Genomic DNA, 12500 nt, shown 5'->3' with positions numbered 1-12500 from the left:
AATCAGTGCTGCAGATGTTCAGTTAGGTGTCAGAGTTAATGGAGCTCTGTGAGCGGTGTTTATTATCAGGTGTGTGGGTGTTTAACTGCCTGATTGCAGACTGTAAATGAAATAAAAGACAAATAGAAGAGAAATGAAACTCCAGCTGTGGGAGGTGATGTAGGAGGAAGAGAGAAAGGAAAAGAGATACAGATCACCCACTCACCTGTATTACAGCTGCTCACACACCTGTGGGCTTCAGTGCAATTCAGTTACACAGAGTTTAGATTGGTCATAAAGCTTCTACAGAAATCAAACATCTCATTATTCTACTACAACTACTGAACTATTATATCTATTAATAACTAATATGGGGGGGCACGGGGGCTTAGTTGGTTAGCACGTTCGCCTCACACCTCCAGGGTCAGGGGTTCGATTCCCACCTCCACCTTGTGTGTGTGGAGTTTGCATGTTCTCCCCGTGCCTCGGGGGTTTCCTCCGGGTACTCTGGTCTCCTCCACCAGTCCAAAGACATGCATGGTAGGTTGATTGGCATCTCTAGGAAATTGTCCAAAGTGTGTGTGTGTGTGTGTGAGTGAATGAGAGAGTGTGTGTGCCCTGTGATGGGTTGGCACTCCGTCCAGGGTGTATCCTGCCTCGATGCCCGATGACGCCTGAGATAGGCACAGGCTCCCCGTGACCCGAGGTAGTTCGGATAAAGTGGTAGAAGATGAATGAATAACTAATATGTATTTATTATGTTTAATAAATTATGGTTCCATTCTAAAAATATATATAAAAACACAGGAGCTGATCAGTGTAAATGTTCCAAAGAAAGCTTCACAGTAGAAATTAGACGACAGAAACCGGAGTAACAAGCAGGAAGTTAACGGCTCGTCCGCGGTCGGTGGACCTGTGAGCCCTGAGACCCAGAGTTCACTGACAATGTGATGTATTCTGGACTCTGATCGATCAGAAGGTGTCGATTAAGGATTATAAATGTGTTCGCGTTTCTATAGTAACAGTTATATACGGTTTAGTACATTAAACCGTAATCACCGGCGAGTTGCTGCGGTGGAAGAGAAATGCAACCTTCGTGGAATCTCAACAAAAATCTGTTCGTTTGTAAAAGCCGTAAATCCAAAGAAAGGAAATCAGAGCTTTTTGTAAGCTGATAAAGACTCTCGAGGCTCATCAAGCTTATTGTCATCTCCCACACCTCGTCCTTCTTCCCCTCAGACGAGTCGAAATGAGACACAGATCTGATTATTCTTTTTTTTTTTTCTGTATTTTTAAGCCCCTAGGTGCCACTACATTTTTGCAGTCATGGCTCCAAGCTCATTTCCTGTCTGAAAAGTGATTGTGTTTAACACAGTTTGTGTAATAAGACTCTTTATTATTTATGCTATGAGAATGCGAGAAGGACACGTTACAGCTACAGCTACAGCTGCACTACGCTTCGGCACGGAACAGCCAGAACTTCCTAATTACATAAAAGAATAAAGATATAAATGCTGACTTAGATGTAATCTCTGTCTCATATTCCTGTGTGCAGTAACCTGCTGCTCGTTTAATAAAAGTACAAAACAAACCAGGAACCTATTTTTCACTGAATGCACGTACAAAGTGCCACATTATTCCCAGGATAAAGAAATTAGTCCTCAAACACAACAAAGAAAATATAAGAAAATAATGAAATGGGGGTGGGGGGACACGGTGGCTTAGTGTTTAGCACGTTCGCCTCACACCTCCAGGGTTGGGGGTTCGATTCCCACCTCCACCTTGTGTGTGTGGAGTTTGCATGTTCTCCCCGTGCCTCGGGGGTTTCCTCCGGGTACTCCGGTTTCCTCCCCCGGTCCAAAGACATGCATGGTAGGTTGATTGGCATCTCTGGAAAATTGTCCGTAGTGTGTGAGTGTGTGAGTGAATGAGAGTGTGTGTGTGTGCCCCGTGATGGGTTGGCACTCCGTCCAGGGTGTATCCTGCCTCGATGCCCGATGATGCCTGGGATAGGCACAGGCTCCCCGTGACCCGAGAAGTTCGGATAAGCGGTAGAAGATGAATGAATGAATGAATGAATGAATGAATGAATGAATGTTTGCACCAGGTTGCACACATTGAAATTTATGTATTTAGGACAACTTAATTTCAGTCCTTAGCTGTGTGATGTTTTATGTAGCTCCATGTTCCTGGAGGAACGTTGTCTCATGTCACTGTGTACTGTGTCAGATATATATATATAGTTAAAATGTCAGTAAAAGCTTCTTGACTTGACTTGACTTGACTTGACTTGACTTGACTTGACCAGCTACAGAAGGTGTAGCTTATTATAATGTGTACCAGTTAAAGACTCTGTATGGAGCGTCCTCTGTTGTAGGGTCCTTTATAGAACCTACAGGGTTCCTCAAGTGTGCTATCACTTCATCCCCTATATGTTTGCTATTTAACAAAATACAGAAGATTTCAGAGCAAACAAATCCTACAAAAAAGTACCCTGGGATTGATTATTTCCCTCTCGGTGAATAAACAGACCCCCGAGTTATTTTTTCTCTCTTATGGTGACGTTGTGACTCAGAAATGTCTCATTACTGAACTATAACAAGGTCCTTGTGTTAGCTCTGGTACTGATGTAACAAACAGCAGCCAGACACTGTAATATCTTACAGAACAGCACCTTGATATTAGAAAATATCCGAGAATCACGGCCAAATCCACGGCTAGAGTTAAATCCCAGGCAGACAAAGCCGACGGCTCTTTATTAAAGCAGACAGACGGGGTGCAGAACCAAAGACAGCTTTGACAGTATGATGTGTGAGAATTATTGAGGACTAAAGACGAGGTAAAGACCATACGAGGCATCTGATGATGATCAGGACGCTTACAAGGAGTTGTAGGTTTGTTTAAGCTCCTAAATGTGAACAGGGTAAAACACTGCAGAGGGTGACGTGGGGCTGAAAGAGGTCTGACATGGTGGGGAGCGTTGGCAGGGTTAGTGGTGTGGGTAAGATATGCAAGATGAGGCAGGGTGAGGCTACAGGTGGGGTGTGGTACGGTAAGGCAAGGTAGGTGAGGGCAAGATGGATCATTGTGAGGGATGAAGTGGTAGACTGCATGGACAAGGTAGGGAAAGGTCGGGCAGGGTGGAATGATGAGGTAGGGAAAAGTGAACATCAGGGCTGTGTGAGGTAGGGGGAGGCAGAGTGAGGCAGAGTGAGGCAATGCCAACTTCATATTCATATATGGATAATGTAATGTTATATTATATTTATATCGATACATTACCTTTGGTTTCAGGGGTATTTTAAATGAAATATTCTGTTCCTAATCCTCACCTTCATGAGGAAGGATTTCAGAGGCACATTTTATTCGAGGTTGCGTTTTCCTGACATGGTGTGAACAGATATTTTATGTAGGACTTTGCTCTGGCCGTTGCCCTGCTCGCGTTTCCTCTGCGGACCCTTGGCCTGGTTTCTTATATGAAAGTGTTATATTAAGCCCTGTGGCATGATAAAGCTAATATTACTCCACTCTTTAAGTAGCGTATGTGTGAATATTTAAAATCTAACCTCAAGGCTGTGAGGAAATGATCCGAATCTCAGTTCTGTCTCTTAGACACAACAGTCTGCCAGTTTTCTTACTAACTGCAACATTTTTATAGACGATTAAGCGCCGTAGATCGGTTCAGATCAGTTCTACAGTAACTACAGTGGATGTGATGCTCATCAAGGCTCTTATATCACTTGTAGTTTTTACCTTCGCACAATGTTTTGTACTGAGTTCAGAATGTTGGCGCTATATTGTTTTTTTTTTTTTTTTGTCTTATAGTGTTTTGTATTGTCTTTTTTCTTGCATTGTTTGCATGGGGGAGGGGGGGCACGGTGGCTTAGTGGTTAGTACGTTCGCCTCACACCTCCAGGGTCGGGGGTTCGATTCCCGTCTCCGCCTTGTGTGTGTGGAGTTTGCATGTTCTCCCCGTGCCTCGGGGGTTTCCTCTGGGTACTCCAGTTTCCTCCCCCGGTCCAAAGACATGCATGGTAGGTTGATTGGCATCTCTGGAAAATTGTCCGTAGTGTGTGTGTGTGTGTGTGAATGAGAGTGTGTGTGTGCCCTGTGATGGGTTGGCACTCCGTCCAGGGTGTATCCTGCCTCGATGCCCGATGACGCCTGAGAGACTCCCCGTATTAGCTGCATAATTGTAATAGCAACAACGATCTTTGCTACTTGACACCAAGTTTATTTGTAGGACTGATCCGAAGGACTCCCCATAGACGATGTTTACAGTGTCATGAGTAAACCTGTTCGTATAGAAGTGAGAAAATCTCATAATCTCCTCCTGGAAGAGACCACAGTCGTCAGGACAGAGCGACATCATCGTGAGAGAAAGAATATAAATCAGAAGAACTGTAGAAGAACCATGGAAGCAAAAATAAATCCGCCTTCACACAGTATAACAGAATGTGTGTGTGTGTGTGTGTGTGTGTGTGTGTGTGTGTGTGTGTGTATAAACTGAATGTTCTTTAGGGTTCAGGATCAGGCCGGATCGCTCCCTGATGAGCGATCATTCTCCCTCTCACTCGTCGTGACATGTGTATCAGCTGTGTATCTCCTGCAGACTGTCTGAATCGATGCACTTTCAATTAAAGAGACCTGGTGTTTCCCCTGCATGAACCTGCAGGACTCACACAGAGCAGCGCTGATCCGGATGAACTCAGCCCTTGGGAGAGGGCGAAGGAAACAGAGGATAAAGAAAGAACGAATGAAGCAGAATGAAAGGCTTACAACCTGTTGTAGTAGGCTGAAAGAGGCTGAAGCGGTAGCAGGGTCTCTGCTGGCTGTGAGTGAAACAGGATCTTCTGAAAAAATCCATAGAACTGCAACTCTGACAGAAGTTCAGCTGCAAATCACAGGTTTACCTTTAACAAGTTATAGTTTCTATAGTAACCGGTCATCGGCAGGGACTCGTACAGCGGACGTGCGGACGTGTGATAGACAGGTTTAAAAACGAGCTCTATAAGGGGAGGTGTTCTGTAGGGAGATGTTTATGTAACGTGTATGGAAGGAGTCTCTGGTGTTTTTTTTTTCCTTTAACAGAACAAACTGTGAATTTTTATCCGCTATGATATCAATGAAAGCAATTTTGTTGACATTTCACACATTTAACTATAAGTGATTGAGTTTGCCTCACACCTCTAGGGTTGGGGGTTCGATTCCCACCTCCACCTTGTGTGTGTGGAGTTTGCATGTTCTCCCTGTGCCTCGGGGGTTTCCTCCGGGTACTCCTGTTTCCTCCCCTGGTCCAAAGACATGCATGGTAGGTTGATTGGCATCTCTGGAAAATTGTCCGTAGTGTGTGTGTGAGTGAATGAGAGTGTGTGTGTGTGTGTGCACTGTGATGGGTTGGTACTCCGTCCAGGGTGTATCCTGCCTCGATGCCCGATGACGCCTGAGATAGGCACAGGCTCCCCGTGTCCCGAGAAGTTCGGATAAGCGGTAGAAGATGAATGAATGAATGAATGAATGATTGAGATTGAGAGATGGAAAGAGATTGAGAGATTAAGAGCTAGAGAAAAATTAAGAAAGACAGAGAGGAGAGAAATGGAGAGATGGAGTGGTGGAGAGAGAGATGGATAGTGATGGGGTGAGACGGAGAGATGGTCTTTTTCAGAGCAGATTCTGTCACACCCTGCAGAGTCCAGCAATGTTCTGTCCCTCTGGACGTCTTTAGATTTGATCATATTCCTGATCTGATTTTATTCCTCTGATGTTTCCTCACTGCGTTCCTCAACATCTTGTCTGTTGGGAATCTTTGTATACAACACAAAGGCTTGTACAATCTGACACTAATAAATCCAACAAAAAGCTTAATATGAGTATAAACAGAATAAATATGAGGCGTTCATTAATAAATAAAAGATTGTAATCATTAGAAAATGTTTGTAGTATTAGATGAATAAACACACCTAGATGTGCTGAGGAATATTTTATATTATTATTATTATTATTATTATTATTATTATTATTATTATTATTATTATTATTATTATTATTATTATTAATAATAATAATAATAATAATAATAATAATAATAATAATAATAATAATAATAATAATAATAATAATGATCATATACAAGACCCTGTAAGTGCGAAGGATGTAGCAGAAAATGACGTCGTCATTTAACCAGATTCAGCATTAATCGAGCGTTATATGTCATATCTCCTCATCACGGTTTATCGCCATGGCGACATATCATCAGTACCATACTGTAGGTGTGGATGAATGAATCACGATTCTGCTTCTGTAGACAGGAAGTCGTCTGTACTTTGGGTTCTGTGAGCTTGTGAAACTGTGAGACATCCAGCATGACATGCAACAAATGCACACGCTCCAGACATTTCTGCTGTTACCATAGCGATGAGGTCGTCTCTGAGCCCGCTTTGTGCGTTGTGAAGCTGATACACTCTTCACCGTTGCCTAGTGTGGAGGTCTTAAAGCGGTCTGAATCATGTTTGTGTGAGTGTGTGTGTGTGCGTGTGTGTGTCTCTGTGTGTGTGTGTGTGTGTGTGTGTGTGTGTGTCTGCACGCGTGGGTGGAATGTGATTTGTCCTGCCCCGGTGTGAAATCTGTAACACACACTCAGCTGAGGAAGGATACAAACTTCTCTTTTCATGATCACCATGGTGATGGCTCTCCTGTTTGAAGTGCATTTACATAACGCAGATGTTTTTCGTTTTTTTTATTTTTTATTTAATTCCGGCTGAACGCTGAAAGCTTTTTGTTCCTCGTCATCCAAAATATTTGATACCGGAGCTGTGATGCTAATGTAGCTAACAAGTAATGAATACTTATAGCCACCGGGTAAGCACTGTGCATGAGGCAGGTCTAAATCATTGTACACATCTATAACATCCATCGTTAAAGTTAAAGGCTGCAGTCTATAATATCAACCTATAAAGGCACTAACCTTTGGAGCTATACACTTCCTTTACTTCTTAGCATCATGGCTTCACTGTAGAACACTTCAGACAGCAGACATGTATTGAGGTGAAATGTAGAGAAAAACTCATTAACTAATCAGCAACCAGCTGCTGCTAGTTTCCTCCCGAAGCGCCAATAGTTTCTGTTAAACCAAACTGACTGCTGATAAGAAACAAACAAACAAACAAACAAACAAACAAACTGACATTTATGGTATTAATGAAAAAAAAAATCTTCAGCTTCAAACGAAACTTGTAACAAACCATTACAGTGGGTGGGGGTCATGTGGGGCGGTCTAACGTACACCACTCACATATTAGTGGAAATCTTACATGTTTACTTCAGTGGTTTCAAAGCAATTCACACAAAGTCCAAATCCCAGCAGAACTCCCGAAGCCGCTCAGATGGATGTCCGCACTCACAGCCTCGACAAATCTCATCGACTTTCTGACTTCTTTTCATTTATGTCCAAAAATCCTGCATCAGAACAGGAACGCTGTCCAAGGTCCTGAATTTTCTTCAATACAGATTCCAGACCTCAAATTTTTCAATTAAAAAACAAAACAAAAACCACATGTGGATAATTCTGATAACATATCCAGATGTTTATTGAAAGTGCACAGGGATATTTAAAAAAAAATAGATAACATATAGGGACTGGAGGGACTATGTCTCTCGGCTGGCCTGGGAACGCCTCGGTATTCCCCCGGAAGAGCTGGAGGAAGTGTCTGGGGAGAGGGAAGTCTGGGCATCCCTGCTTAGACTGCTGCCCCCGCGACCCGGCCCCGGATAAGCGGTAGAAAATGGATGGATGGATGGATAGATAACAGATAGGAATCTGATTGCAAAAGTATTGGTGCCCTTTACTGTCATCAGACATTATCATCAGACAAAGTTTTCATTTAGATGGATTGAACTTTCCTGAAATCACGAAACCTAAACCGATAATTGTTTTAATTGTGACTTCATTCATATCCAGAACTTTATTCATACACTGTTGATGTTGGCTAAATTTCAGCACCACACACATGTCCTCCGAGTCTCGTCGGGTGAGATGTTGTTGCCATGGCAGCCGCTCTCAGCATGATGATAAATAGAGGGTTTAGTTATCTTTAACATCCTAAACTGTGACCTTTGATGGTTTATTAAGACACTTTATTAAGATGATTTATTAAGACACTTCTGCTGTTCAGTGTTTTCTCACTTCTGAGTCTTCTAATCACCGGACAGCTCAGTGATGGAAGAAAACACTGTTTATTTTATTCAAATGAAGAATAAATCATTGTGTGTGTATGTGTGTGTGTGTGTGTGTGTGTGTGTGTGTGTGTGTGTGTGTGTGTGTGTGTGTGTGTGTGTGTATTGTACTCTGTGACAGACGTGTATTCCCACGTCTCTCCAACTATTGTAGAGATTCTAGATCTGAATCCACTGCTTCCCTGATAAGATAAAGTGTTTACTGAAGATGTATTTATTATTTTAATCTTATTTATTTTTTCTCATCCATCCATCTTTCTATCCATCTACATATAAAATGTCCTTCTTGGATCACAGGGATTTATCAATTATTTATCCGTTTTGCATAATCACCCCTCAGAGCATGTGCGTGTGTGTGCGTGCACACGCATGTGTGTGTGTGTGTGTGTGTGTGTGTGTGTGTGTGTGTGTGTGTGTGTGTGTGTGTGTGTGTGTGTGTGTGTGTGTGTGATAATGACTTTTGTTTTTTTTAAATGCTCTTGGCAAGTGACATATTTGTTATGCAAATATTAACAACACACACACACACACACACACACACACACACACACACACACACACACACACACACACACACACACACACACACACACACCTTTTTTGTGGTTCTTCCTGTATAAAAGTGTTTGATGTGTTTATCGCGCGTGTGTGTGTGTGTGTTAATGAGACTGGGGGCTGTAACTTCAGGACTGAGAGAAGAACAGGGAGAAAAAGAGAAAGAGAGAGAGAGAGAGAGAGAGTGAGAGTCAGTGATGGAAAATAAGGCCACATAATGAGGACAGCTAAATATACCTCTCTTCCACTCCTCTCTCCGTCCTTCCCCCTCGGTTTCTTTCTTCACCTCCCATCCTCGCTATCTGTCCATCAAATTCAAACTCAGATAAATTTACCAGCGAGTGCCGACAATCATCACACAGAACAAATAACACCCTGATTAAAATGATTAGAATGTCTCTTGTTTTTTTTTTTTTTAGTTCATCTCTTCACGTCCTTTTCTCTTTGTTTGTTCATTGTTCTATCTTTCGTCAACTCCACCTTTCTTAATACCACTCAGTTGTTCATCTCCATCTCTCCTTCTTTATCCCAGGGTCACCCAGTTTGTGTCTCGTGGGGAAAATCATTTGATTCAGTTTGATTTTGATGAATTACTCTCATGGATTCATCTTTGTCCCACATTCTGGAGCACTGACGCTGAGCTCGGGAGTCTAGAAAAATCTGGAGCGCTGTTCATGTGTCAGATATACAGGAAGTAAAATATCTGAGCTGAATATAAGCATAAGTTCACAAAGAAATGTTGGCTTGAAGAAAGAGAGAATAAATAGCGTCTAGTGAAGGAGCCACTGTGTATAGACCGTTTATAGACTGTTCATAGACTGTGTATAGACTGTTTATAGACCGTTTATAGACTGTATATAGACCGTTTATAGACTGTTCATAGACTGTGTATAGACTGTTTATAGACCGTTTATAGACTGTTCATAGACTGTGTATAGACTGTTTATAGACTGTGTATAGACTGTGTATAGACTGTTTACAGACTGTGTATAGACTGTTTATAGACTGTGTATAGACTGTTTTATAGACTGTTCATAGACTGTGTATAGACTGTTTATAGACTGTGTATGTATAGACTGTTTATAGACTGTTTTATAGACTGTGTATAGACTGTTTATAGACTGTTCATAGACTGTTTATAGACTGTTTTATAGACTGTGTATAGACTGTTTATAGACTGTTCATAGACTGTTTATAGACTGTTTATAGACTGTGTATAGACTGTTTATATACTGTGTATAGACTGTTTATAGACTGTTCATACAGTAGACTGTTTATAGATTGTGTATAGACTGTGTATAGACTGTTTATATACTGTGTATAGACTGTTCATAGACTGTGTATAGACTGTGTATAGACTGTTTATTGACTTTGTATAGACTGTTTATAGACTGTGTATAGACTGTGTATAGACTGTTCATAGACTGTTCATACAGTAGACTGTTCATAGACTGTGTATAGACTGTGTATAGACTGTGTATAGACTGTTCATAGACTGTGTATAGACTGTGTATAGACTGTTCATAGACTGTGTATAGACTGTGTATAGACTGTTTATAGACTGTGTATAGACTGTGTATAGACTGTTCATAGACTGTGTATAGACTGTGTATAGACTGTTTATAGACTGTGTATAGACTGTGTATAGACTGTGTATAGACTGTTTATAGACTGTGTATAGATTGTTTACAGACTGTTTACAGACTGTTTATAGCTGTTGTAGTGTAAGCAACAACATACATTTTAACAGTTGTAACACAACAGATTAATTTATTACTTTTTACACCACAGCCATCTGTAAATATTACATTTCTTTAAAGACAGAGAACAGAATACGTTTTATCTATTTGTTGTTACAGTTAATGTTGTGGAACGTCGTCCGAAAATATGTTTGTCCCTGTTCTCACTTACGTTATATCTTTTGTGTCTCTCCTTCTTCTTCTTCTTCTTCTTCTTCTTCTTCTTCTTCTTCTTCTTCTTCTTCTTCTTCTTCTTCTTCTCATTCTCCATAATACTCATCTGCATATATTTTGTGTTGCAGAGCTTTAGAAGGCCAGAGACTCACAACAATCATTTCAGTGTCCAACTGACCCTGACCAACACAAAACCCCCACCCCCACCCCCACCCCATGCCCTCTGCAGGTTTTTTTTTTTTTTTTTTTAAACAAAGAAAAAAAGAGGAGTTTATTTGGATCTGGGGTTTATTTGGAGTTGGAGTTTTGTTTGTTAGATTTAGAGTATGATTGGATTTGGAGTTTATTTGAAGCATCGACAGAACTTGTCTAGGTTTCTGTGTGAATGAATCCGAGTCAGCGTGCTCCTTTGGGATTATTTTTATCTGCACAATAAAAGATGAACACGGGCTTTTTTTAATAACAGAAGAGCTGAGCATTTTGCAGACAGACTCCATCAGGGTTTGCAGGTGAATTCTTTCTCAATAAGTGCTTTTTTTCTCAGAGAGGATTTGGTTGTAGAGTAAAAAACAGAAATGAAAGAAGCCTGAAGGAGCTTGAGCCATCAACAGCGCACAGTAATTTAGCCACACAGTGGAGTGTGCACTCGTCTTTTCGGCATGTTAATGGCTCTGTGTCAGTGAAAAGCAGTCAGATGTGACCGGCTCCTTAATAGCTTTCTCTCTTCTCTTCTTTTCTCTTCTCTTCTCTTCTCTTCTCTTCTCTTCTCTTCTCTTCTCTTCTCTTCTCTTCTCTTCAGTTCTGTCTGTCTCAATGAAGGCTGTAGATGTTTTCACTCATAATGAAACATCCCATCGAGACACATTTCAGACAGACACTCTGAACTCTGCCGTGTTTGTTAAGGCTCTGCTGCTCAAGTCACAATAAAAATCCTGAACATGGAATTGTTTTTGGTTTCATGATCTGCAGGTCGTCAGAGCGCTTGTTAAACACTACATCGATAAAAAAATGCCTAAAAGCAGAAAATAGTTGCTCACTAGCGACTCCGTAGTAGTAATTATTTAATTAATAAAATCATACATCTCACAGATTTCCAAAAGATTCCCACAAAATTCCCATGAACAACAGGAGGGCGTGGCTTTCAAATGCTAATAATCCAGGACCTTAAATATTATATATATATATATATATATTATATTTCTTTTACCTAATATAATGACGCATTTCTAATCACATGTTGTGATATTAAATTGGTGTGTTTTTATACGGCGTAAATATATAATTAAAGTTTATAATTAAAGTCTTTTTTGTCCTTAACAGAAGATCGGAGTTAATTTCCATTACTAAAATTTTTGTCTTAGTTCCTCATTCACTGTGTTTTCACATTGTTTGTATAAAAATGTGTGTGTGTGTGTGTGTGTGTGTGTGTGTGTGTGTGTGTGTGTGTGTGTGTATTCAGTCTGTTCACAGTTCTCACGAGGAGTTTATGCCATTTTTGGATTCTACGATAAGAAGTCTGTGAACACGATCACGTCATTCTGCGGAACGCTACACGTCTCCTTCATCACCCCGAGTTTTCCTCTGGACGGAACGCAGCAGTTCATCCTGCAGATGAGGCCCGACATCAAAGGACCTTTGCTGAGCCTCATCGAGTACTACAAGTGGGACAAATTTGCGTATCTGTACGACAGCGACCGAGGTACGATTATTCATTCGGCTAGTTAGGGTTATCTCCTCCGAGGAGCTTCCCATAGAGGTTTATGGTGATGTTAGATAGCTAGTGATACAGTGAAGAAATAAACAGTGTGAGGATGATGATGT

At 41.1% G+C, this 12500-nt stretch overlaps 1 protein-coding gene across 6 annotated transcripts in view; it reads left to right on the top strand.

The window, feature by feature from the left end:
• gria2b (glutamate receptor, ionotropic, AMPA 2b) overlaps positions 1-12500 on the top strand; it is a 39963-nt gene that overhangs the window by 5739 nt on the left and 21724 nt on the right. For all 6 annotated transcript variants that reach the window (XM_047802629.1, XM_047802625.1, XM_047802623.1 and 3 more), the window contains exon 3: positions 12139-12378. In XM_047802629.1, coding sequence (XP_047658585.1) covers positions 12139-12378 — 240 coding nt within the window. The remainder of the gene's footprint in view (positions 1-12138; positions 12379-12500) is intronic.

The sequence above is a fragment of the Tachysurus fulvidraco genome, chromosome 17 (genome assembly GCF_022655615.1).
Source record: "Tachysurus fulvidraco isolate hzauxx_2018 chromosome 17, HZAU_PFXX_2.0, whole genome shotgun sequence".
Lineage (NCBI taxonomy): Eukaryota > Metazoa > Chordata > Actinopteri > Siluriformes > Bagridae > Tachysurus > Tachysurus fulvidraco.
Note: the sequence above shows the minus strand (reverse complement) of the source record. Positions and strands in the feature narration are given on the sequence as shown.